Source organism: Rhinatrema bivittatum, chromosome 9 (assembly GCF_901001135.1).
Source record: "Rhinatrema bivittatum chromosome 9, aRhiBiv1.1, whole genome shotgun sequence".
NCBI classification, from domain to species: domain Eukaryota; kingdom Metazoa; phylum Chordata; class Amphibia; order Gymnophiona; family Rhinatrematidae; genus Rhinatrema; species Rhinatrema bivittatum.
In genome coordinates this window covers 79,525,515-79,553,302 of record NC_042623.1, presented here as the reverse complement: position 1 = coordinate 79,553,302, position 27,788 = coordinate 79,525,515, and the positions used below count along the sequence as shown (strand labels likewise).

The 27,788-nt window shown below is 45.7% G+C and overlaps 1 protein-coding gene across 4 annotated transcripts in view; it reads right to left on the bottom strand.

Moving 5' to 3' along the window:
* The window catches only part of MOV10L1 (Mov10 like RISC complex RNA helicase 1), a 546,310-nt gene that overhangs the window by 431,716 nt on the left and 86,806 nt on the right, over positions 1–27,788 (bottom strand). For all 4 annotated transcript variants that reach the window (XM_029617025.1, XM_029617022.1, XM_029617023.1 and 1 more), the window contains exons 5-6: positions 26,775–26,965; positions 24,562–24,705 (exon numbers count right to left, since the gene is read on the bottom strand). In XM_029617025.1, the coding sequence (XP_029472885.1) occupies positions 24,562–24,705; positions 26,775–26,965 (335 nt within the window). The remainder of the gene's footprint in view (positions 1–24,561; positions 24,706–26,774; positions 26,966–27,788) is intronic.

Here is a 27,788-nt window from a genome sequence, read left to right as displayed (position 1 = left end):
TTGGTTTGTTATGACTTGGGTATATTTGGAAAAGGAATTTGAGTCTAATCAATCCCCACCCCCGTACACCGTTGTTACTGACCCCCCAGTATGCTCAACGGTGTTTAATGCAGAGTACAAAGCCATCACCTTTAGAGGAAACAGTTACTGCAGTGGGGTATTCACATTTGGTCCCCACTGCACCCCTGGAGGAGGAACCCCAATTGAGTCCCATGGCCCCTAATATGCCAATGTCTGAGACTGTTAAGGTTGAAGGAACATTACAATGTACCCCCATTGGAGAGGGTATTACCTCAAAGGAGGGACCTAGGCTATCTTTGGGAGAAACGGGAGCACCTCCTGCTGGCTCAGGTTCGTGTGGCCCTACTCCATCACCATCACTCCCTCCACATTCCTTAGACCCCACAATTTCTGTCCCAAGCCCCTTCACTTCCCTTTCCTTCATTAGACCGTGACCCTATTCTTCCTTGTCCTAAACCCCCAATTGCCCCCAAACCCCCCCATAGTCAACACCCTTACGCCCCGCACTAGTCCCCCTACTCCAACATCTTCTTTGTCCCCGCTTCATCAAGAGCTGTTTAACCGTATGGCTCGCCGTCGTGCCCACATCGCTCTGGGGGATGCCCTGGCTGCAGAGGAGGACACAGAGAGAGCATATGTTGTCACTAATGTTGAGAAAGCAGAGCAAGGGGACTGTATGCCAGCTGATTATGTAGCAAAAATGGAACAATCTTATTTTTATGTTACTAGGTGGCTAGACACCTTGCCTGGATGGACTCTCGCTTTAAGTCCACAGATGAGAGTTTATCCCCATATGGGATCTTTGACCACATACGACGACAGCCAGCCTGTCCATTTATGGGTAACCTCAGGTAAACGTACTTGGTCCGCAGTAGGTATACAGAATTCCATGGAACCTTTAATCTACTTGGGGAAATTCACCCCTATTGAGAAGGGGATGACAACTTGCGAGAGGGGAGTGGTAGCGTGTGCTTCAGCTAGAGAAAAGTTAACTCACTATATTCCTTATGTGACAGGGATCATACACACCACTCATGATGTAGAATACTTGTTAGCCCCAATGAGCATGTCTCTCACTGCATCCCATATTGGAAAATAACTATTTTAGCTTCATCAGCTACTGAATTGAAACCAAGGGGAAAGACAGTACCTGCAGTTGCCACCACTTTACAACAGATTTTAGAGTTGTAAAATACTTTGCCCTCATAAATGTACCCAGACATTGCCACCAGCAGATGGTCTCTGATTGCAAGCCAGCCCTCTGGAGGAAGGAGAACACTGGTTCACAGATACAGGGGGTCATTCCACCATTGCCCTAGGTTTCGTTGCATTGCAGATATGGCAACATTCTACTCAGATTTTAGAAGAACACATATTCACATTGCCTCCTCATTGTACAGCTCAGGTAGGAGAGCTAACTGCTGTAACATGGGTACTGACCCACTTACTCAAGGATAGATTGCCCCTGACCTCAATAACCATTTACACAAACTCATGTTTTTTTTCTTCAGTACACCAGCATAGACACAAATGCAAACGGAGAGGTATGGGTTCAGGTACTGGTATGACTTTGAGCAGTGTGAGTAGTTGGCAGAAGTTATTTGAATCGTTAGAAGAATTCACTGCTAGAAAAGGCTGTTGCCATTGTCTGGGTTAAAAGTCATCAGGACCCGAGTGTGTCTTGGGAAGCTTATGGGAATAACGCTGTAGATAAGAAGCTGGAACAGTTTAAACCCAAACCAGGACTTCCAGTTTTAGTGGTTACTACAGCACAGGTGAAGCAAATGGGCACAGATGTAAAATTAGGGGGTGATCAGGAAAAGGATCCCTTGAAGGAGGAAGAGACACCCCTTCTCTACCCTGAGAATCTTGTCAGTAGTCCTAGTCAGACAGCTTACCAATTACGACAAATGAGTACTGCTGCAGAAATTGAAGAGTGGCTCTTGGCTGGAGCTTCTCTTGTAAGTTATCCTTCAGAGGAGTGTTTCTTGTATGTACACCCTTCAGGAAGCCATGTTTGCCTTTAGCTGCTTTATATAGAATAATACCTCAATTACATTTACCAGCACATCAGCCTGCAATCCAAATTATTGAGGAAATTACTATGACTGGTGGAGCCCCAAAATTCATTCTTTGTTTCACAAAATTATCCATAATTGTAACAACTGTATGGCCAATACATCGAAAAAGGGTTTCTCAGTAGCCTCAGGGCACATCCCTAAACCACAGGGCCCTGCTATATTTATTTATTTTTATTTATTTTGGTTTTTTATATACCGGTCTTCTTGCATTAGATGCAAATCAAATCGGTTTACATTGAACAATTAAAACTTGCTTGAAAAAGCATTACATGTAACAAAGAACATTAACACAGCAACAACACAAAGAGCAAAAATTCACGACCCTGTCGAAACTAACTAATATATACAAAAGGTATCGCCAAAAATGTATATAAATGATCACACCGTCCACCTAAAGAACAGAGAAATTATTTAGAAAAACAGGACTACATCAGCAAGCCTTTGTCAACGTGCTCAGTGTAAAAGTGTTGAGCCGTCCGGTCTTTTCAATCATTTGCAGCCTGTCAGTATTCAGATCACACTCTCCGGTGCATTTTAAACTCCATTATAGTGTGAGTTCACATATGTTTAACTGTATTGATTCGTATTGTCCAATGTGCTCCAAAACCCACAATGGATGTCACTCTCTTTTAGGCAGTTTCCCAGTGCATAGGATTCAAGCAACTGCTCTAGCAGGACGAAATAATAGCAAATTCAAACCTCAAACACTCTATTCCATTCCATTCATACATTTGACAATGTGACAGCTTGTTCTCAAAAAATGTGTTTGAGGTACCGACTCGACAGTGGCCGTGTTTCGCAGCCTGCCGGCTGCTTCTTCAGGAGTCAAATAACTCTAAATGTGAAATCTCTTAGAAGCAGGACTGAAGTCTCAATGTCATCCTTTGTAGCAACGCCCGGCGAGTCGGTACCTCAAACACATTTTTTGAGAACAAGCTGTCAATTGTCAAATGTATGAATGGAATGGAATAGAGTGTTTGAGGTTTGAATTTGCTATTTCATCCTGCTAGAGCAGTTGCTTGAATCCTATGCACTGGGAAACTGCCTAAAAGAGTGACATCCATTGTGGGTTTTGGAGCACATTGGACAATACGAATCAATACAGTTAAACATATGTGAACTCACAGTATAATGGAGTTTAAAATGCACAGGACAGTGTGATCTGAATACTGACAGGCTGCAAATGATTGAAAAGACCGGACGGCTCAACACGTTTACACTGAGCACGTTGACAAAGGCTTGCTGATGCAGTCCTGTTTTTCTAAATAACTTCTCTGTTCTTTAGGTGGACGGTGTGATCATTTATATGCGTTTTTGGTGATACCTTTTGTATATATTAGTTACAAAGAACATTAAAACATGAAAAACCTGTAGGAACAATAATAAAACACAGAGTTTGAATTGTTCATCTTTACCAGATGCCTTACAGGAAATCAAAAGATGGATTAAAAATTAAACATATGGAAGTATCGAGAGAAATAGAGCATGGGAGCACTGAGTGAAAATTATGAGAGAGGAGAGGGAAGGGGAAAAAAGAACAGAGGGACCAGAAAGGTGGTTAAAAAAGGAAGGATTATAGGGAGGAAATTATAAAAAAGAAACAAATCGAATTTGCCATGGTAAATCTACAGTAAGAAATCAGGGAAATGCTAGATTAAATAGCCAAGTTTTCAGTTTTTTCTTGAAGGATTGATGGCAGGGGATCCTGTCTAAGGTCTGGTGGAAGTGAATTCCAATGAGAGGGACCTGCCATGGAAAAAGCTCTATTACTTAGTGGAGTTTTGGCTTGAGGGACAAAAAGGGAGCCTTGATAAGCTTTTCTTATTGGTCTCTGATTTGTTGGTGCGAAACTGAAAAGTAAGATCAATTGGAGCTAAGTTGTTTAAGGATTTATGTATGATGGTCATGGCTTTGTAGAGTACTCTGTATTTAATCGGAAGCCAGTGAAGCTTGAAGAGAATGGGTGTAATGTGGTCTCTCTTATTTGCGTTGGTCAGGATCCTGGCTGCTGAGTTCAATAACATTTGTAGAGGCTTGATGGAGTTGGCTGGAAGACCAAGTAGCAAAGCGTTACAATAATCCACTTTGGAGAGTATGATTGATTGAAGGACAAGGCGGAAATCGTGTGAGTGCAAAAGTGCAATAGAATGGCACTGTGATTTCAGGGATATAGGTAGCCAAGAAGAAGCAGGCAAACGTTTTTTTATTGGTTTGTGTAGACAGGTATTCACACTGGATAGAGGCTTATCCTTGCAAGCGTGAAACAGGGGATGTTATGGCAAAGGTGTTATGTACTGAAATCATTCCAAGACATGGGTTTCCGCATTGTATACTCACTGATAATGGACCCCATTTTGGAAACAGGTTAGTGGATCTAATTACCACTCTTTTATAGTGTGGTCACAGACGAGTAGCCATTTATCGCCCTCAGAGCAATGGACTTGTGGAAAGGTATAATGGCCTACTGAAAACTAGGCTCCAGCTGTTAATGGAGCATACAAAGCAATCATGGGAGAAGTGCTTACCATGGGCTCTGTTATATTTAAGGAATGCTCCTCTTACTAAATTAAAGCTTTCTCCTTTTCAATTGACTACAAGACGCTGCATGCCATGGGTAACCACTAGCACGGCTACGTTGGACCAATTGCCCATCTATTGGAAAAACCTTTGCTCTGCTTTAACATATATGCAGTCAGTTATAGGCACTCATCAGAATACAGATCTGCAACCGTCAGGAAAAGTGGAAATAGGAGACACTTCACCCATAAAACTTGGAAGGATCCTGAGTATGTTGGACCTTTCACTGGTACGGCTATAACTCCAACTGCAGTGAAACTTGGACAAGACACCGTGTGGACTCAAAGATATTAGGATTCAACATAAAGTAGCCAATTCTGACAACATTGACTAGGACACAATTTATCATGTCCCCTCCAATTTGGGACTTTTATTGCTGGATCAGAGTTTTTGCTATTATTTTTGTTATTGGTTCCAGCATTGCTCTTATTTTGTACTTTGGTTTTGATATTAAGTTGTTGTAAGCTTATGTTTGATGTTAAGCATTTGTTTTATATTAGTACTATAATTGGTTTAACACTTTGATAGATAAGAATTAGGTTTTAGTATAGTAGTAATCCTACCTAAAGTTACCTAACGGGTGTGAAATATATATGTCACATTAAGCTTAGGGTAAGAACTGACCAGATTACATAAGGTACATATACTAGCATATATACATAGTAGATACCTAAGGTAGGGTAGAATAGGAAAAGGTTGCAGTTATTTTTAATATTCTTGCCTCTCTTATACCTCACTCTTTTCTATTTCTATTGCCTCTCTCTAACTTGTTTCCCTCTTTATAAAGGTGATCACCAGGCGCAGGCGTCTACTTATGTTTCTCTTCTCTTTTTCTCTTTGTTTCTTCCCTAGTTATCTCTCTTTTCCTATACCTTCATTACAAGGAAATTCATGGGTATATGGTGTTATTCAATGAGTACAGCCTCTAAACGACATGTTTAGTATGTTTTGCCCTGGGTCAGGTGGATGGGAGTGTAGTGGGTGTTGGAGGAACAGACTTATTTGTTCGCCACTATGCTCAACTCCCTACTAATGAAACTTGGCTAAAAAAAATACCCAACAGTAACGATTCCCCCATTGATGGATAACACCCCAGGGGTATCTTATCTATGTGTGACAAACACAAGTATTAATGGATCCCGGACGAGCTCCGAAATTTCCTGCAATTTTACATATTATGTTTTTACATGGCATTGGTACATTGGAAAGAACACTGAGCATTTCTGATATAACTTTACGAATGGTTTTGTCTACCATGATTCTTTTATGACACCCACGTCACATGTTGCTTTTACCATACAGTTTACAGCTGATTATACCACTGGTAGGATATTTTCTTATGGGGGGTGTAATACCAACCCCCTTTGTAGTTATTGAAGGTCTGTCCTACCCTGTGGTACTACAGGTTCAAATGCTAGCAATTGTTGCTTTCTCTGCACACCTAATGTGTCTAGTTTCCCAATACCCTTCATACCTGAGCTTTCCTTGTGTGGATCAAAGGCTTATGTACCAGGAGCCTCAGCCGATGTAGGCCAGTATTGGTGGTGCAATGGTATGCTGTACACCCATCTTCCAAAACGATTTACCTTCTGTGCTCTCATGATAGTTACCCCCTTACAAGAGTCATACCTCTTCTCCCCTTTAATAACACACAGGCACACCACCGCTTTAAAAGAAGTCTTAGTCCAGCTTCTCCAGTTGCAGCTGAAGATGAAGCACTTCACCGAGCACTTGATTACATTAATAGTACTTACCCTTTGACCAAAACTCGTTTAGATGCCTTATCTACTTCCTGGTTACCTATCAGTCAAGTAGCTCCCACAGCAGAACTTGGCATGACCATACGCAGATTACAATCACTATTACATATAATTGTAATAGAACTTAATAGTGCTATCAATGCCTTACAAGAACAATTGAATGAGGTAACCTTAATGGCTCAATATAACAGACAGGGCTTAGATTACATTCTCGCAGCACAAGGAGGTCTGTGCACTGTTTTGAACAGCTCTGAATGTTGTATATTTATAGTGAATCTCTCACATAGTTAAGAACGCCATGGATAAGTTAATCTTGCTAAGCTTAATGTTGCTGACTATCAAGGTGGATTATGGGATTCGTCTTGGTTTAATGGAATATTCAATGGATTTGGTTCCTGGTTTTCGAAACTAGGAGCTGGTCTGAAAGTTTTCATCTTCTTTCTCATGATGTTCCTATACAATGGACTTTTGCTATGCCTTTGCCTACCAAGCATATGTCTCTGCCTTCGACGATTTGGATCTGCCATCGCTGCAGCCATGCCCAGGTTGCCCGGACTGAAAATTATGGTCAACTCTGCATCTGCAGTACAAGATCAAGTAACTACTATCCGTCAGCGCTTAATGATGGACATGCATGAGTTTCCCCATGAATCAGATGGGTAGGGAAAAACAGTGGGCTTAGCAGAGGACAGGTAAGATTTCTTCACCTAAGGCTAGCTTAGGATGTAAGGGGCAACCTAAGACAGGCACCCATAAGCCCAGCCCATAAGTGAAGGGTTCCTAGGTGTAACCCTTCAAGAGGGGGATTTATGTAGTATTATGCACTAACTTTGAGGCACCTCATTTCTGCTGTATTCCTGAATACTAGTTTTTAGACAAAGAAAGCAGAGGACTGACTACATGCTGGAATACAATGAGCAGACACCCCAGACCCATTAGCTGATTGGTCTTATACATACTCAAATCAAATGTACCACATTTATCTAAAAAACAACACTCTGAATATGCTCTGATTGGTCAGTATGAAGGGTTTATAATGCTATGCACACTGCTGGACGAGCTAAGTAATTGGGTGTTAACACATTGTTGTGGGGACCTGTTACACTCAGACAAATTATTTCCTCATGCTTTGTTCCAGTCCCTGTCCCTTTGTCTTTCTCTAATAAAGTTCGGTTTCAGGTTACAAACTGCCTGCAGTTTCTCTCGAATCAACATGCTAGTCAGAAGCGATCTGCCTGATCGAAAAAATACTGGGCCTTAACTGAGAGGATGCGGAAGATGACCGAGACAAAGAGGGCCATCCGTTGCCAGATTCACTAGATCTGCAAACCACGGTCTACGTGGCCATTCGAGAGTTACGAGAACGACCGAACCCCTGTGGAGTTCTATTCTTCTGAGAACCTTTCCCACCAAGGGCCGGGGGGGGGGGGGGGGGGGGGGGGGAAGAACACTTAGAGGAGAATGTCACTGGGCCAAGGAAAGACTAGGGCATCCACCCCTTCCGAGCAGTGTTCCCTCCAGCAGCTGAAGAATTGGGGAGCTTGGGCATTACCCAAAGTCGCCATCAAATCCATGTGAGGGGTTCCGCACCTGCGAACAATCAGCTTCATCGCCTCGGCGGACAACTCCCACTCGTCGGGATCGAGATGCTGTCGACAAAAAAAAAAAAAATCTGCCTGCACATTGCCCACTACGTGAGAAGCTGCCAGTTGCTCCAGGTGATGTTACGCCCAGACAAAGCTTGCTGGCCTCTAACGCCACCAGGTAACTCATGGTGCCCCCTTGACGATTGATGTAAGCCACCATAGTGGAATTGTCCTACAGCACACACACGGCCCTGTGGCGAATCAGCGGGAGAAAGGCCTGGACAGCCAGACGGACCACTCGGGCCTCCAAATGATTAATGTGCCAGCAGGACTGTACTGGGAACCACCGTCCCCGACAAGATTGTAACTGGCAAACTGCTCCCCAGCCTGAGAGGCTGGCATCCGCTGTCACTACTATCCAGTGCGACGTCTGTATGGATATGCCCTTCAGGAGGTGCTGGAGCGAGAGCCACCACTGCATGTCGATGGTAGAGTCTGAGAGCGGGTGTTCCATCTGAAACTGTTCAGAGACTGGCTTCCAGTGGGATAGCAAAGCTTTTTGTAAGAGAAGCATATGCACAAAAGCCCATGGGACCAGGTTGATAGTGGAAGCCATGGTCCCCAGCAACAGGAGGTAATCCCAGGCAGTTGAGAAAGGCATGAGGATGAAATTGTGGATCTGGTCCATTAGCTTGAAAGCCCGAACATCCGGAAGGAATACTTTGCCTACTCTGGTATCGAAGTGAGCCCCCAGGAATTCCAACACCTGCAAAGGGCTCAGATGGCTCTTGGGAAAGTTGATAATCCAGCCCAGTGAAGTAAGTAGAGCTAGAACTCTGTCGACTGCTAGCTTACAAAGAGATTCCGACTTGGCCCACACTAGCCAATCGCCCAGATCAGGATGTACCAAAACTCCTTCCCGAAGCACGGCCGCCAAAACCACGACTTTGGAAAACGTGCGCGGAGCTGCGGCGAGACCGAAGGGCTGGGCTCGAAACTGAAACTGTTGGCCCAAGATGTGGAAGCGGAGACATTTCTGATGCTCTGCCCGGATCGGGATGTGTAGGTAGGCCTCCGTCAAATCCAGGGAGGCCAGATACTCGCCGGGGTGAACAGCCGCTATTACTGACCTCAGGGTCTCCATTCGAAAATGAGGCACCTTGAGAGCTCGGTTGACTCGCTTGAGGTCCAGAATGGGGCAGAAGGAACTGTTCTTTTTCGGTACTACGAAGTAGATAGAATATTGGCAGGCGCTTTGTTCTCCGTGGGGACTGGGACTATGGCTCCCAGTCCGAGCAGTCTGGAGAGAATCTGAGATACGGCCGCTCTCTTCTGATGTCCGCAAGAGGAGACTATGTGTAGATCCGGTAGGTCTCGAGCAAAGTCTAAAGCGTAGCCGTTCCCGATTATGTTGAGTACCCAATGATCCGACGTGACTTCGGCCCATTCCTCGAGGAAGAGAGATAGTCGACCACCTAAGTTTGGAACGGAGGAATGGGCCCGCCGAATTTCATTGGGAGGCGGGCTTGGTAGTGGAGCGCTGCGGGAGGCCATCTCAGAAGGCACGACAGCCTCGAAAGGACTGCGACCAGGACTGAGATCTGGAGGAGTTTCCCCTAGAGAGAGACCCTCTTGGCCGAGCATAACACCACTGACCCTGGAAACGTGTACTTGAACCCACCAAAGACTTGCCCGCTGCATGAGACTGCTGCAGATCAACACCCGAACACCCAAGGCCAAGGATTCAAAGATATGCTTGAGATAGAACTCCAGCTTGCGGTCTTGGACATTTTTCAGGGCCGTAGCACCCACTACAGGGATGGTGGTGTGCTTCGTGACAGCAGTCACTGAAAAATCCACCTTAGGGATTTTCAGCATTTCCAGACACTCCTCCGGTAAGGGGTAAAACTTATCCATAGCCCTCCCTACTCGGAGCCCTGACTTGGGAGCATCAGCTTGTGCATGGGATGAAAGGGAAAAAAGTGCGTGGGAGGGTCCACGCAGGCTGGCATAGTGGCCGTAAGCGCATCCACCCGAGTGTCAATGCCCAGCTCCTGCAAAACAAAAGGAATAAGAGGGTCGAGCTCCTTCCTTTGAAATAAGCGGAGGGTTCGAGGATTATCCCCCTCTGGGGGGGGTTTCCATTAACTGCTCATCGGGGTCCGGATCCGGAGTTGCCAGAAAAGTCGGGGATCCGGGGGACCACCCGCACCCCGACAGGCCCCTCCCTGTGTAGCCGGGGCTGCGGGAGCAGGCTGGGGCCCAACTGTGGGATCTTGGGGGGAGGGGGACCTGGGGGAGAGACTGCCTCCTCTTCTAAGCTAGCTAGGTAAGATTTGTGCATAAGCAGCACAAATTCAGAAGAAAAAAAAAAAAAAGAGGTCGGAAATTCCTGGGGGGGGGGGGGGGGGAGGAGGAATAAAAAAAAAAAAAAAAAAATCGGGCTCCTGAGACTCGTGCAGCTCTGAAACAGTAGCTGCAGGAAAACCCAAGATGGCCCCTGTTCCCGCAGTTTGACGACCCAGGAACAGCCTGGCCATGCGCTCGGAGGATCTGTCCCGGGGCACAGACTTAGGAGCTGCCGAGGAAGGCCCTCACCCCCCGGAAGACAACCGGAGCACAAATTTTCTCGGGAGAGCCTGATCGCTGGCTCTCCACAGGCCAGGCAGACGGCTGAATGCGGTATGACAGAGGAAAAACAGCTGAGCTGTAGTGCCTAAGGGAGCGGAGGCAGGAGAGCGAACCCTGCACCCTCCTGTCACTCAATCCCAGCTGCCTGCACAAGAATGAGCCCGAAGCAAAAACCTTTGTCAGAACGATTCAATCGGGCAAGCAGGGGCATGAAAGCCTCCCTGCTGGCAGCACCGAGGGAAAAGGCGACCTGGGATAGGGAGAGAGAGAGAGGGCTGTCTAGGGGTAGTGACCAGACCACTAGTATCGCCCCACAGCCGAGGACCACCAGGAAAAGGGAGCCTAGGCTGTTTTACGAACAAGGGGCAAGCCCCCCTAGACCCCCAAAAGCGAGGAGACAGGAACTGTCTCCTAACAGAAAAAAAACAGTCCAATTTCTTTGTATTTTTTTTTTTAAACAGTGAAAAACAATACTTGCTTGATCCTGGTATAAGAAAAGAGAAACCCCACGAGTAAGGGCTAAGGAATGAACACAAGGAACCGAAGGGTGAGCTGTCGCATCTGCTGGAGACAGACGAATACTGAAGGGTAGGCTCTGTCCTGATATAGGATACCCTTACAGTTTTGGTCTGTCTCCATCTGCTGGACAGGAAGCTCAACCCATGGTCTGGACTGATCCAGGTACATACACAGGGAACTTAAAGTTGACCTCTGGCCACACTAAGTGTGTTCAGGGTCTGACCCAACAAGCTCATTAAGGCATCTCTGTGAAAAAAGAAAAAAAATTCTGAGCAGAGTCCAAAGTGGCTCTCAATCATATGCAATTTCTCCCTCTTCTAGAGGTGAGAAAGCCAATTCCCGATCAAAATCCTCCGATGTCTCATGATCCACATCCCTTTGAAAATACCAGAGTCAGCCTCCCTGTGGCATTTGCCTGCCGTGACTGACAAATGGGAGGCCAGAGCACGCAATCCCTACATAATAGGTTGCTTTGTCTTCGCTGGGCGCCCCTGCAGATAAGTCTGCAGGCTCTGGAAACATTCCACTCGAGAGGAGGATGGATCTATACCAGAGCCCATAGGCCGAAGCTTATTCTCTCCAACGTTTTTTTCTCAGGGAAGCTTCTGCCCTCAGGAACAAGGGAGGAGGAGAACTGACTCTTGTCTTGCCTCAGACTTCACTCCTCTCCAGAGAGACACCATAGGCCGAGGGAGTGTCCCAACATGGGCAAAAGCTGTTGTAGTCAAAATCGCTTTGAGCACCTAAACAGCGCTGACAAACGGAAAGAGAATGAGGACTGAATTGCTATCAGATGGCAAGCCTCACAGATAGCAAGACTCTTGGTCCTGTTCGTCCCTGGCACTTAGCTCTCTTGAACTTCAGCTCTAGGTGGCCTCCTGCGCATACACTAATGCCACCTAGGCATATAGCAAATGTTGCTTACCTGTAACAGGTGTTCTCACAGGACAGCAGGATGTTAGTCCTCACATATGGGTGTCATCACAGGATGGAGCCCAATCACGGAACACTTGTGTCAAAGTTTCTAGAAATTTGACTGCCCCCTACTGGGCATGCCCAGCATGGCACTAACCCTGCAGCCAGCAGGGGTCCCTCTTCAGTCTTATGAAAAAGCTACAGGTAGTGCCGAAAAAATAAAATAAAACGAACCCAACACCGCGGGGTGGCTGGCGGGCTTCGTGAGGACTAACATCCTGCTGTCTTGTGAGAACACCTATTATAGGTAAGCAACATTTGCTTTCTCACAGGACAAGCAGGATGGTAGTCCTCACATATTGGTGAGTACAGAGCTGAGGATGACCGAGCATGCACCAAATGTACCCAAAGGTGTGCAACAGGCACAACAACTGGGGTGGAATTTGGTAGAGGGCATCCTGAACACCACCGGGCAGGCGGGTGTTGGTACATCACGTTGTAAATAGGTTACGCAAGACAGACTGGCGTAAGATGAAATTTTGTCTTCCAGCTTTGTCTAAGCAATAGTGGGCTGTAAAGGTATGAGAGAACTCCAAGTGGCAGCCCTGCAAATATCAGGAAGTGGCACCAATCGTAGGTGTGCTACTGAAGTCGCCATGGCCCTCTCAGAGTGTGCTTTAACACGGTCTTGGAGTGAAATGCCCGCTTGCTGGTAGCAAAAGAATATGCAGTCCGCTAGCCAGGAGGAGAGAGTCTGCTTACCCACAGGCTGCCCCAATTTGTTAGGATGGAAAGACAAATAATTGAGTACTCTTCCTGAGGGCAGCTGTACGGTCTAGGTAGAACGCTAGAGCCCTTTTGCAGTCAAGGGTATGCAGAGCCTGCTCTCCTGGATTGAAATGGGGCCTGGGAAAGAAGGTAGGTAGTATAATGGATTGACAGATGAAACTGATACTACCTTAGGTAAGAATTTAGGGTGAGTGCGAAGTACCGCCCGGTCCTGCAGAAGTTTAGTGTAAGGCGGATAGGTAACTAGGGCCTGTAACTCTTTTAACCCTGCGAGCCGAAGTGATTGCCAAAAGGAAAATCACCATACATGTGAGAAAACGAAGTTCACAGGATTGGAGAGGCTCAAATGATGGTTTCATGAGCCGATCCAAAACCAGGTTGAGGTCCCAAGAAGGGGCCGGAGGACGCAGTGGAGGCTTGAGGTGAAGCAAGCCTTTCAGAAATCGTGTAACCAGGGGTTGTACTGAAATAGGGATATCCCAGATATCTTTATGGAAGGCGGCTACCGCACTGACATGCATTCTAATGGAGGAAGTTTTAAGACCTGACTGAAAAATGCCAGAGGTAGTCTAGAAACTTTGGGATTGGACAGGTAAAGGGATCAAGGGCCTGAGAAGAGCACCATGACGTGAACCTGTTCCATTTGTCGGAGTATGATTTTCTCGTGGAAGACTTCCGTGAAGCAATCAAGACACGGGAGACTGGATCAGAAAGGTTAAGTGGCTGAAGGATCAACCTTTCAACATCCATGCTGTCAGGGACAGGGCCTGAAGATTGGGGTGGCGAAGGCACCCGTCGTTTTGAGTAATCAGAAGCGGGTCTGTTCCCAGAGGAATGTGCCTGCGAATGGAAAGATCCTGAAGAATTGGAAACCTCACTTGGCGGGGCCAGTGGGGTGCTATCAGGACCATGGTTCCCTTGTCCTGACGAAACTTCACGAGAGTCTTCAAGAGAAGTGGAAGTGGAGGGAATGCATATAGGAGAGCGGTTGACCATGATAGAGAGAACGCGTCTCTTGGTGGATAATGTTGGCTGCGAGTGAAAGAGCAGAAATTGCCTACTTTGCGATTCTGGGGTGACGCAAAGAGGTCTATTTAAGGATAACCACATTTTTGGAAGATGGAGTTCGCTACGGAGGGGTTTAGAGACCACCCGTGCGGTTGGAAGGTGCGACTATTTGGCTGCCAATACGTTGTCCACTCCTGGCAAGTAGGTGGCCCCGAGGTACATAGAGTGGGAGTGGGCCTCCGCTCATATCTGTACAGCTTCTTGACACAGAAGGTAGGATCCTGTCCCTCCCTGCTTGTTGATGTACCACATGGCCACCTGGTTGTCAGTCTGGATCAGGATGACATGATTGGATACGCGGTCCTGAAATAATCAGAGCGTATCGAATTGCTTGTAACTCCAGGAAATAGTGGATGCCCTGCAAGGAGCTTTGTTCAAACAAATGGTAAATGGAACACACAAGAGAGGGGGATATACTCGATTTAGTGCTCACTAATGGAGATAATGTCTCTGATGTCCAGGTGGGTGCCCACCTCAGCACCAGTGATCATACGGTATGGTTTAATATCACAAAAAGGATACGGAAAAGAAGCACAAAGACCCAAGTTTTGCAGTTCAAAAACACAGACTGATGAAATGGGGAAGTATCTGGAGGAAGAACGAGTAGGCTGGGAGAAAGAGACATGGAACAACAGTGGACCAAACTAAAAGGAGCAATTACCAAGGCAACTAATCTATATGTTAGAAAAGTAAAGAAAAGAAAAAAAAAAAAGAAAAATGAAACCTATCTGGTTCTCAAAGGAGGTGGCTGACAAAATAAAGGCTAAAAGAACAGCATTCAAGAAATATAAAAGATCCCAAAGGGAGAAGCACAAGGAAGAATATCTGGTAGAACTGAGGGAGACCAAGAAAGTAATCAAGATGGCAAAAAGTCAAGCGGAAGAAAGGATTGCCAAGGAGGTAAAGAGAGGTGACAAAACATTTTTCAGATACATCAGTGAAAGGAGAAAAGTCCAAAGTGGTATAGTGAAATTGAAAGATGAAAAGGATCAATGTGTGGAGAGAGACGAAGAAATGGCAGAAATATTAAACAAATACTTCAGTTCAGTGTTCACTAAAGAGGACCCTGGAGAAGGACCATTGCTAGTTAACAAGAAACTGGAGGGGAATGGAGTAGATGTTACTCCATTTACAGTAGAAAATGTATGGGAAGAGCTGGGGAAACAAAGTAGACAAAGCCATGGGGCCTGATGAGGTTCATCCCAGAATACCGAGGGAGCTTAGAGATGTGCTTGCGGGTCCGCTGTGTGACCTGTTCAATAGATCCTTAGAAACGGGAGTGGTGCCGAGTGATTGGAGAAGAGCGGTGGTGGTCCCGCTTCACAAGAGTGGGAAAAGAGAAGAGGCTGGCAACTACACACCGGTCAGCCTCACCTCAGTGGTGGGAAAAGTAATGGAATCACTGTTGAAAGAAAGAATAGTGAACTATCTACAGTCGCGAGAATTGCTGGACCAGAGGCAGCATGGATTCACCAGGGGAAGATCCTGTCAGACAAATCTGATTGACTTTTTTGACTGGGTAACCAAGGAATTGGATCAAGGAAGAGCACTCGATGTCATCTACTTGGATTTCAGCACGGCTTTTGATACGGTCCCACACAGGAGACTGGTGAATAAAATGAGAAGCTTAGGAGTGAGTACCGAGGTGGTGACCTGGATTGCAAACTGGTTGACGGACAGAAAACAATGTGTGATGGTAAATGGAACTTAATCTGAAGAGAGAGCGGTGTTAAGCGGAGTGCCACAGGGATCAGCGTTGGGACCGGTCCTGTTTAATATCTTTGTGAGCGACATTGCGGATGGGATAGAAGGTAAGGTTTTACGGATGACACTAAGATCTGCAACAGAGTGGACACGCCGGAAGGAGTGGAGAGAATGAGGCAGGATTTAAGGAAGCTGGAAGAATGGTCAAAGATTTGGCAGCTGAGATTCAATGCCAAGAAGTGCGGAAATCCGAAAGAACTGTATTCGATGGGGGAAGAAGGGCTATGTACGGAGCAGGAGAGACACCTTGGGGTGATAGTCTCTAATGATCTGAAGTCGGCAAAACAATGTGACAAGGCGATAGCTAAAGCCAGAAGAATGCTGGGCTGCATAGAGAGGAATATCAAGTAAGAAAAGGAAAGTGATAATCCCCTTGTACAGGTCCCTTGGTGAGGCCTCACCTGGAGTACCGTGTTCAGTTCTGGAGACCGTATCTCCGAAGGGACAGACAGGATGGAGGCGGTCCAGAGAAGGGCGACAAAAAAAGGTGGAGGGTCTTCATTGAATGACTTATGAGGAGAGATTGAAGAATCTAAATATGTACATCCTGGAGGAAAGGAGGAGCAGGGGTGATATGATTCAAACTTTCAGATATTTGAAAGGTTTTAATGATCCAAAGATGACAAACCTTTTCCGTTGCAAAAAAAATCAGCAGAACCAGGGATCACGATTTAAAACTCCAGGGAGGAAGACTCAGAACCAATGTCAGGAAGTATTTCTTCACGGAGAGGGTGGTAGATGCCTGGAATGCCCTTCCGGAGGAAGTGGTGAAGACCAAAACTGTGAAAGATTTCAAAGGGGCGTGGGATAAACACTGTGGATCCATAAAAGTCTAGAGGATGTGAATGAAGAGAAGAGGCAAGGGGGTGGCTTGCTTGTGGGAATGACGGCTACTACCTGGAGATTAATATCCTTATTCAATAAACATACACACAGTTAATGCGACTACAACATTGCTCTATGCTTCAACAGCAAGAGGAAATGTGGAAAAAGGATTTGCATCCACAAAAAAGCAGGGGAGTAGCTTGCTTGTTACGGCGGTTACTACCCCATACCAAATAAGCCTGATACTTCACTTTCAATGCACATCCAGCATAGCTCTCTGCTTCAACAGCAGAGAATGAAGAAAAGATTATTTATATTCAGCATCAACCAAAAAGGAATGAATTATAGTCTGGGTAAACAAATAAGCATGGGTGTAGCTTGCTTGTTACGGCAGATACTACCCCGAATCAATTAAGCATGATACTTCCCTTGGAATACATATCCAGCACAGCTCACTGCTTCAACAGGGGGGAATGAAGTAAAGAGGATTTATATTCAGACAACCAACAAGGACTGAATTGCAAAGGCAGGGTAAACAAATGGGAGTAGCTTGCTTATTACGGCGGTTACTACCCCAAACCAATTAGCTATTTCACTTAGATGCAGCTCCAGCACTGCTGTCTGCATCGATGGTGGGGGTGGAAGGAAATTGGAACCAAAAAGTTACCAATAAGGGCCCTGACCTCAGCGGTCAGAGAAACAGATAAGTATGAAAACAAATAGGTGTGAAAGCTTGCTGGGCAGACTGGATGGGCCATTTGGTCTTCTTCTGCCGTCACTTCTATGTTTATGTTTATTTGGTGTTTGGCTTCCTCTGGAAACCAGGAACCTTGTGTCTGAAGATCGGCCACATGGGCTCCCCACCTGAAGTTGGAAGTATCGTTGGTTAGACTTATTTGAGGGTTTGGCGCCTGAAAGGGCAAGCCCTGTAGAAGATTGAAGCGATTCGTCCACCAGGTGAGAGACGGACTGAGTCAGTAACGTGGAAAATGGTCGACAAGGGCTGAAGGAACTGTGTCCATTGCGACCTTAGAGTCCACTGCATGACTCATGGCCAGATGGGCCATTGGCGTGACCTGAACTGAGGATGCCATGTGTCCTAGAAGGATGAAAAAACGATGAGCAGTCGTCGAGCGTTGAGACTGCAGCTGATACGCCAGAGACACGAGAGTGAGCGCTCGTTGTCAAGGCAGGAAAGCCTTTGCCTGTAAAGTGTCCAAGTCTGCCCCAATAAATGATAAGGTTTGAGATGGGACTAAGGAGGATTTGTCGTAGTTGACAAGAAATCCTAGTGAAAGTAGAGAGTTTAAGGTGAGATGTAGGGATGACAGAACGGATTGCTGAGTCAGAGCCCTGATTAACCAGTCATCCAGATAGGGGTAGACGTGAACACCTTGAGTCCTGAGGAAGGCGGCAACCACGACAAGGCATTTTGTAAAGATTTGTGGTGCAGATGCTAGGCTGAATGGAAGCACTCGGTATTGATAGTGCTTAGGGCCTACTAGAAACCTCAGGTATTTGCGATGAGATGGAGTTATCGCAAAATGAGTGTATGCGTCCTGGAGGTCGAGAGAGCAGAGCCAGTCTCCTCTGAAGAAGAGGAAGCAGGGAGCCTAAGGTTACCATCTTGAACTTTTCTCTCTGGAGGTACTTGAGGGCTCGTAGATCCAAAATTGGACGAATGCCTCCCGATCTTTTGGGGATTAGAAAGTACCGGGAATAGAATCAGAGACCTTGCTGAGGCAATGGTACTGGTTCTATTGCTCTGGACTGAAGGAGGAGGGAGGCCTCCTGCTCCAGGAGCAGTGAATGGTCGGATGTTTTCCACGTCATTAGAGGTGGGGAATCCGGAGGAATGGAGAGAAAGTTGAGATGATAGCCTTGGGCAATTATTGCTAGGACCCAGTGGTCAGAGGTGATTGATTGCCATATGTTGTTGAAATGGCACAAGCTGCCTCCTACTGGGACATTTGGTAATGGAATCTGGCTGCTGCTCTCTATGCGAGAGTCAAAAACCAGAAGCAGGGCCCGGTTGGGGGGCTGTCTGACTTTTGCTTTCAGGTTTGACGAGACTGATCTGAGGAATGGTCTCGCAGACCGGCATCTGGCTGCTGGCGGGCAGGACTTCTTTGGCCTATAAAAAGACTTTTTAGAGTCCTTACGGAAGGGCTGTTTAGAAGGATAATCCGAAGGAATCAGAGAGAGCTGTCTAAGAGTCTCATGATGATCCTTTAGTTCAGCCACTGTCTTTTGAATCTGCTCTCCAAAGAGATTATCTCCTATGCAGGGGAGGTCGGACAACCGCTCTTGCACTTCCGGACAAAGGTCTGAAGTCTTGAGCCAAGCCCATCGTCTTGCTGAAATAGCGGCTGCAGACACTATCTGCAGTGTCAAAGATATAGTAACATGATCTAATTTCATGTTTGCCTGCCTCCAAACCCTTATGAAGTAGGGTGTGGAAGTTTTCTGGAAGTGATTGAGGCATGGAGGTTATCAAGTCTTGTAGTTGCTTGAAAATGACCCTATTCTATTGGGTCATAGTTGGTAAGCAGCAATTCGGAGAATCAGCATTGATCCTTGAAAGACTCTGCGACCAATGGTGTCCAAAAACTTCTGTTCCTTGCAAGAGGAAAGGAAGTATGAGTTTTCAACCTTTTTGCTTTCTTTTGCGCAGATTCAACCACCACAGACTGGTGATCCAACTGAGGCTTTTGAAAGCCTGGAGCTGACTGTACTAAATAGGTAGAGTCAGTTTTTTCTGTGGACTGGTGCAATGGAGCCAGGATGTTCCCAGTTCTTTTTGAGAAGGTCAAGAAGAACTTGATGGATTGGGATGGAGGTGATTTCCTTGGGCACGTCCAGGAATTGAAGCAACTCCATCATTTGATGTCTGTCGTTCTATTCAGTCAGGAACTGAAAGGGGACCAATTCAGACATTTCCTTCACAAAATTTATGAAAGAAAGGTCCTCTGGAGGAGAACGCTTCTTACTTTCCGTGGGTGAAGGTGGTGAAGGCAAATCGGTGTCTGGTGAAGAATCATCAGTCCAGGTATCATAAGGATCAGCACCTGTCTAGGAGCCATAGAGGGACGGGGTAATTGGATACCGGAAGGTCATGGTTTAGGCTCCAAAGACATCTGAGGAATAACTGGAGGCACCGATGAAGGCAATGAAGGGCCTGGTGAGGGCATGCATCAGTGGATGGCTCGATTGAGGTATCGGTATCGATCTCGATGGCTGAGGCAGAACTCCCGATGGAGGGATGCAGAATGGTGTTTCTCCTCCCGATGATAAAGTCAGCGGGGAGGGCACCGGAGCCATCGGTGACCCAGGGTCTACCGGTGGAAAAGAGACAATAAGCGCTTCCATCCTCGATAGCAGCGGTGCCAATGCTGCTGGAATCGGGTCGTGCTCAGTTCCACTATCTGTACCGATATCTGTGCCGGAGGAACCTGGAGTTGATGCATCACCTTGTCGATGGCCTCCTGAACCATCCGGTCCAGTTCTTTTCGGAGACCTGGAGCAAGCAGCCCCGGCTCTGGAACAGAAGGAGGCAGAGGCACAGCCGGAGGGACCACCATTAGAGGCGGAGTCACGGCTCCCGACTCCCTGTCGGGTGAGGATTGCCTCTGACTCAGTCGCCGAAAAGGTCGGTGCCTTTTCTGGACAGGGTTTCTTCGGCGGCAGCTCGCATGATGGCAAGGTCAATGGCTTCCATGCCTCAATGTTCTGAGACTTTCGGTGCCGATGGCGATGTTTCTCCTTACGATCCCCTCGGTCCTGAGGGGGAGAAGAGGGTGTCTAAGGCCGGGAAGTGCTCGAGGCCGGGCGGTGATCGGTCGGTGGTCGATGCTGACGCAACATTGACGGTGCCGGTTCAGATGATGTCGATGCAATGGATGGAGTCGGGGTTTGAGCACAGACGAGAAGTCCCATCTTCTCCATTCTGGCCTTGCGACCTTTTGGTGTCATTAGGGCACATTTGGTGCAGGTCAAGACATTGTGCTCTCGTCCAAGACACATGACACAGACTTTATGCGGGTCTGTAATGGACATGGTACGAGTACAGTCCGGACACAGACGGAACCCAGACGCCATGGCCATAGAAAAATCGAGCCGCGGCACAGTCGATGGCCAGTAGGCCATGAGGGCCAAACTAGACGGTTATCGACGGAAAACAGGTAAAAACTTACCGGAGTACCGCGGACTGAAAAAAGTTAACAGAGGGACCCCTGTGGGGCATTTTAACTTTAAATAATTCCATGAGGAAAATTCCTGTCAGGAATCCTTGCAGAGCTCCTTAACCACGTGGCTACTGCTGCGTGGAAAAAAAAAGACTGAAGAGGGACCTCTGCTGGCTGCAGGGTTAGTGCCCAGTAGGGGCCAAAGTTCTAGAAACTTTGACAAAAGTGTTCCGTGATTTGGGCTCCATCCTGTGATGTCACCCATATGTGAGGACTACCATCCTGCTTGTCCTGTGAGAAACGCACACCCCCTCCAGGATGCGTGCAAATAGGCACTCAAGACTAGGTCACTGTCGTACACACATAAGTACCTGCGCACATACATGCTCAACTACCTGTGCAAATATACGCTCAAGTCTAGGTTGCAGAAGTACGTGCTCAAATCTAGACCATGGCCTTATGTGCACAGGTCCCTGCGCATGCAACTGCCACGCGGCGAAAATGTGCACACACGCCTAAGCACGCAGGAAGAGAACAGCTGTCGCGGCCTACCATATAGCTAAGCAAAGCCTGCATGTACCTTCAGCACGTTTAGGCCCGGATCCATTCAACATCTAGCACCGAAAATCATTGAAGGCCTGAAGAGCTTCTCAACAGCTCAGGCCCCTTGACTGGCCAAGAATCCATGGAGACTGGGGTCGAGAACCAGCATCTCCCACTGCTTGTTCTGCTAAACAAGCTTTGCACATAAGCAAATTATTTAAAATATTTTCTATACTGTCGTTAAGCTAGTTGCCAGCACAACGGTTCACAATAAGGCACATAAGGATTTGACAAAGGTGAAAAATACCTACTCATACTCCTTGACCTCTCAGCCGCTTTCGACACAGTAAACCACAATATACTGTTAGGCCAATATTTGACAGTCGTTCTTTCTGGTACTACATTACAATGGTTCTCGTCCTACCTCTCTGAACATACATACCAAGTAGTGATCAACAACACCCCATCAAAATTGATTGACCTCAAAACTGGAGTTCACCAAGGTTCAGCCTTATCTGCTACCCTCTTCAACATATACCTCCTACCCATCTGCCAACTACTAAAAGATCATGGAATCTCACATTTCCTCCACGCTGATGACATTCACCTTCTAATTCCCATACAAAACTCAATTGAAGACGCATACAAAAAAACCTCAGATATACTTATCTCAATCAAGCATCTACTAAACTCCCTGAAACTCATAATCAACTTTGACAAAACTGAAATCATACTCATGGATAAAAAACCCAATCCAACTCCGCCACCCCTGACAATACTAGATAAACAAATGATAACGATAATCCCTACTACCCATACCAGGAACCTTGGAGTTACCATCGATGCTGATCTCTTTCAAATCCCACATAGTAAATAAAACGAAAGAAGGATACCACAAGCTACTAACCCTAAGACATATAAAGCCATTTCTCAACCCTTCTGACTTCAGAACAGTCCTGCAGCTGCTTATTTTCTCCACCTTCGATTACTGCAACTCATTACTTATTGGAATCCCTTCATCATCCCTCAAACCGCTCCAAATGCTGCAGAATTCAGCTGCCAGAATCCTTACAGGAAAAAAAAGAAACGAACACACAACACCCATTTTATCCTCTTCACTGGCTACCTATTTCTGCACGAATTACCTACAAATCAATGACCATCATTCATATAAAATCCTAAATGATGATCTTAAACATAACCCCCCAAAACCCACAAAGAAACCTACGCTCTAACAACGCAGGATTCTTAAACATCCCCACCTTAAGAGCCGCTCATCTTTCAACTACACGAGAAAGAGCATTTTCCATTGCCTCCCCCAAAATTTGGAACACCCTACCCAAAGAACTGAGGACCCAGCACATCCTGAAAACATTTAAAAAAAAGACCTAAAAACATTTTTATTCCGCAAACTCTATTCTGACACCTGATCATCCCAGCACTCAACAGAACTCGCAAGCATAATCCTCCTCTTCATGCTCTCCTGATGTACCCTCCTTTTTCACCCCTCCCTGCTCTCTCACTTGATTCATTAAGTTCATTGAAATGTTCTCCTCACTATTCTGTTATTCAACTACTAAGAAAAAATTGTTTACTGTTCACAATACGCTACTGTTCCCAACTACCATGTTAACTCCATTTGATTGTATGCTAATTGCATATTTTGTAAACAGTTATGTGGTATGCTTGCTTAAATAGCCATGTTTTTAAACTTTTTTTGAATGCTTTGATGTCTCTGTGTTCTGATTTCTAAAGGCATTGTGTTCCATATTATAGGTCCTGCCAGGGATAGGGCCCTATCCCTTACTTGAGTTAGTCTGGCTGTTTTTACTGAGGGAATAGTTAATAGGGCTTTGCTGATCTCAAGTTTCTATTAGGGACGTGTAAGTGAAGGGCTGTGTTCAGCCATTCTGCCTTTTCGTCGTGTATAATTTATGTATGGTGCATAGAGTCTTGTATTGAATTATTTGATCAATGGGTAGCCAGTGTAGTTCAATTAGGGTTTTGGTGATATGGTCTCTTTTACGGGTTAAAATTCTTGCAGCTGTGTTTTGTAATACCTGTAGTGGTCTTATCGTGGTGTGGGGTAATCCTAGTAGAAGGGCATTACAGTAATCAGTGCTTGAAAAAATGAATGCTTGTAGTACTGACCGGAAGTCATTTGGTGTTAGTAGTGGTTTAAGTCTTCTGAGAGTCATAAGTTTGGCATAACCTTCTCTTACTTAAAACTGACAGATGACCTTTACCAGTACCAGAGACACCTCCTCAGTGTAAAACCTCTCTGTATCGCTGCAGGATAGGGAACTGCCAGAGATAGTTGAGGGGGGGGGGGGATTCCCCTGCCTCTCCTGTAGACGCTGCTAGGGAATCTAAAATGGATGCCGTTTCCGCACTGATGGGGAAAGCCTCAGCGCTAGATCCAGTCACCCATGAGACTTGTTCTACCACAGTGCTGCCATGCTCACTGACCCCCCACATCATGACACTTTTGCAGCACGTATACGTGGTTCCTCCCATATCCGCGGCACCACTAGTACTTCAATGGCAAGCATGGGAACAGTTTGTCAGCACCACTGAGCTAACACCTGCTCTCCTCTGCAGGCAAAGATGCTGAAAAACCCCATCGCTGAACTCCCTGAGCTGCTAAAGTAGCTCCCTCCAGAACTCCGCTGCTGCACAGATTCTTCTAACTATTTCTTTGTTCTCTTTTTTTTATCCTCTGTAGACTGACTGTTTTACACCATCTACTGGAGACTGAAATACTGAGAGACTGCAGGTGGCACACTTATGTACAGTGTCAATGAAACTTTCTCTGTCTCCATCTGCTGGCAGGGAGGCAAAACCCAGTAGTCTCGCCTAATCTGGGTATGTACAGGGAACTTTCCTTCCCACTCCCAATTTAACCATTTTCAAAACAAAATCAATATTCTGTTATGGTAATGACATTTCAGGGCCCTAACAATTAAATATACAGAAATAACAAAAATGGATCCCAAAATTTTTAGAGATGGTTGGTTAGGAAACAGACTAGTTTAGTACAGCAATACAAATCCCTTCACTGTTAGGTCTCCAATGCAAATACAGCCCAAACAAGACCACAATCAGCCTCAAAAGAAGTATCCTCCTCCAGTCACCCATCCTCCCTCCCCTTTATAGGCGTCTGCTCAAAGACAGGATTGAGACACATCAGCAAAAGTAAGACTATTCGAGGATTTCCCTCTTGTAGTGTCAACACAGAAATTTCAAGTGTCATGTGTGCTAAGCACGAAGACATTTTCCCTTAACTTATGAAACATACTCTATGCAGATGCTCAAGGTTTTTATCTCTCCTTGCTTAACCATTCCAAAGTTGGTCATACTTGATACTTCCAGCCCTCCTTTGTTCTGCAGTAGAAGAGCCAGCCCTCTCTCAATGGAGGTCTCCCCATCAGAAGACGAGAACCTGGAAAACAAAACATGTCTTTCATCATATTACTTCCAAAGAATGAGAAGCAAAATGACCAGGCAGCACAGGTGGTTTGAGGAGAAAGCAGCTTTGTTTGCTCTTTAAAGAGTTTGAGCTTCAAGGGGGAACCCAGAAGAGCTTCTATGGTGGTGACTGGTGCCATTGGGATAGGTTGGCACCACACCACCATTGACTGCTAAAACAATGAAAGGGTCAGTATTATACACCAGGTAACATCAAAGGCACAGAAACTTAAGTTTCAGTTGTTTCTGGTCCATTTCTTGCAGTGGATTTCTGTAGGAAGAAAAAAGTAATAGTGCTGGCACTCTTGAGGCTACGAAGGCAAGTATTGCTCTATAAGGCCCTGGCATGGCCTTTTTGAAATAAAATTTTTTTATGAAGCACTGAACAAAAAATAGTTCATGCTCAATTGTGGAGGTTAAAAGAATTTTAGGATGTGACTACTGGGGTGTGGATGCCATGGTTCAGTAGCAAACGTTTAAGGGCTATTGCTATTGGCATAATCTTTTCTATCCTTTTCTCTGCTGCTCAGCCCTTCCACCACAGCCTCTGGTTAATATCAGTGTTAACTGGCCATGACCAAACAGATATGATGCAACACAACAGCTGCCTCTTTCTCACACAATCACTTATAAAGCAAACTTTTACATTTTCTCAGTTGAATGTCTACAAATGTATGCTTTAATCTAAATGGGAGGCTAGACTATGGACTGCAGCTCACAGGAACTCTTATTCAAGGATCATTGGTCTCATTGCTAAGAACATTAAGAAATCCCCTAGAATGATCAGCAGCTTGACCACAATATGAGCAATTCTGCAGTAACTTTCACCCATGCTTGCCTCCCCCCTAATATTCTGACAGCCTAGATGCCAAGTTTATTGTAAGATGAAATTTACATAACCAAATAAGTCACCAAATTTACATACTGAAATCTGTACTGAGGCTTACTTGATTAAGTCTGGTCCTAAGTGTCACACACACACACTGGTCTTCAGGATATCCATAATGAATATGCATGAGATATTTGCATACAATGGAAGGCACTGCATGCAAATTTACCTCATGCATATTCATTGAGGATATCCCGAAATCCAGACCTTGTGTGGCACTCCAGGACCAGAACAGACTACCCCTTCTATTGAAAGGATTGACCTGCCAACTTTTCCACAGACTTGGACTGCTCACTGGAGAGGGAGGGTCCCCCTCATTTGCATAAATTTGCTCCCAATGCCCTTCAACCTCATTCATACTAAGTATCAACCAGTTCCTGCTATTCATGTTGTCTCACTCACATATATACATTCTCTCTCAAACACAGACAAGCACATGTGCTCTCTCTCCCCCCCTCTCATATTAAATTCACTTGCACCCAGTGCCAAGACAGAAACTGAGTACAAGTCCGATGCACCATTACACTGTCTTCACAGCCTGCCTGCAGTTGTTCCTCCATGGCATCCTAGCTCTATTAATCTCACCAGTCAGACACATGAATTCTAGTCCTGGTCTGCACAGCACCATGGCTGATGCATCTGCCCCTCACCCAAGGGGAGTGAAATGATTGGCAGGAATGTTGCGTGACAGGTGTCTTCTTCCTTTGGCCAATTTGATTGGGCGGGTTGGAGTCTACCAATTATCCCCTCTCCTTCTGAATGCTCGGTAAGGCATAGGTCCATGTAGCAGACCGGATATTACAGTGTCCTGTTACCTTTGTAGCTGGACATTGTACAATTAGTTTAAAAAACCGTCTGTTCAGTCCAAAACCAGGCAGTTTGCCACCCTAAGTAGGTGCCTACTACATCACAAAATTGTTTCAGGATACAGGTTTCATGTGAACCATTTCTGTGAAGATTACCCATCCTAGATAAGCATGCATGTGTTGCTCTGGGTGCACTGTACAAGTCATGCAAAGAGAAACTGTGGAAATACTTTAAGCAGATTCTAAAAACTTTCAGCTGGCACCAAAAACAGGTACAGATGACAGAAGAGTGAAAATCGACAGAGTGCACTTCTAGCAAGGAAGGGATAGAGGAAAAACTTTACTTACCTGTTCCTGTCCAGGGGAGTCATGCACAGTGCCCGCCAGATATAGCACGATTGGCTGCTCTCAATTACCACTGCACTGACCACATCACCTCTGCAGGGATAGTAACCAACGGGAAGCCGCAAGGAGTCCAGAGTGAAAAATATGCTGTCATCTATCACACCACTTCTCCCATACAGTATAGTAATACTAACCTGTCGTATAAAGATAAGAAGCAGTACTGGGCAACACTGTCCCATACATTCAAGTTGCTCTAAACCAAGGCTTCCTAAATCTGCCCTCAGGACCCCACAGTCAGAACATCAGGATATCAGCAGACATTTTATAAATAACATTTCCTTAACCATTTACAAGAGGAGTCAGAGAGGCAGTAATTAACAAAAAACACAAGCAATAAAACAGCCTAAGTACAAAATTATACTAAAACAAAATAACCAAAAACAGAAATCTCACAATCCAATAAACTAGATCAATACAGTACAAATTACTGAAAAGAAAAATAGATAACAATCAGTTAAAAGCTTGCTCAAAAAGGCAAGTTTTGACCAGCTTCTAAAAGATTAAGTATGCGCCTCAGTGGATAGCCAATTCCATAAGGGGGCAATACAAAAGAAAGCACTGTGCCCAGTACTAACCAGATGATCCTGTTGCAGAAAGTCTCAGTGAACAAAAGTCTGAGATCATCTGTGGTCTCATGAGGGAATAAGCCATAGGCCCTTCAGGTACCTACCTAGGGCCCATATCCCTTAGGGACTTAAAAACAAGGCAAAAGATCTTAAGTTATCTGAAACTGAGCAAGGAGCCAATAGGAAAATTGGTTCTTACCTGCTAATTTTCGTTCCTGTAGTACCACGGATCAGTCCACACCGTGGGCTGAACCTCCTGTGCAGCAGATGGAGCAGACAAAAACTGAAAGGGTGTCCTATATCAGGACAGAGCCTACTCTGCATCCCTTCAGTATAAACATTGTCAAAGCAGATAAAGATAACCAGTATAAGATCAAGCAAGCAATAAAGA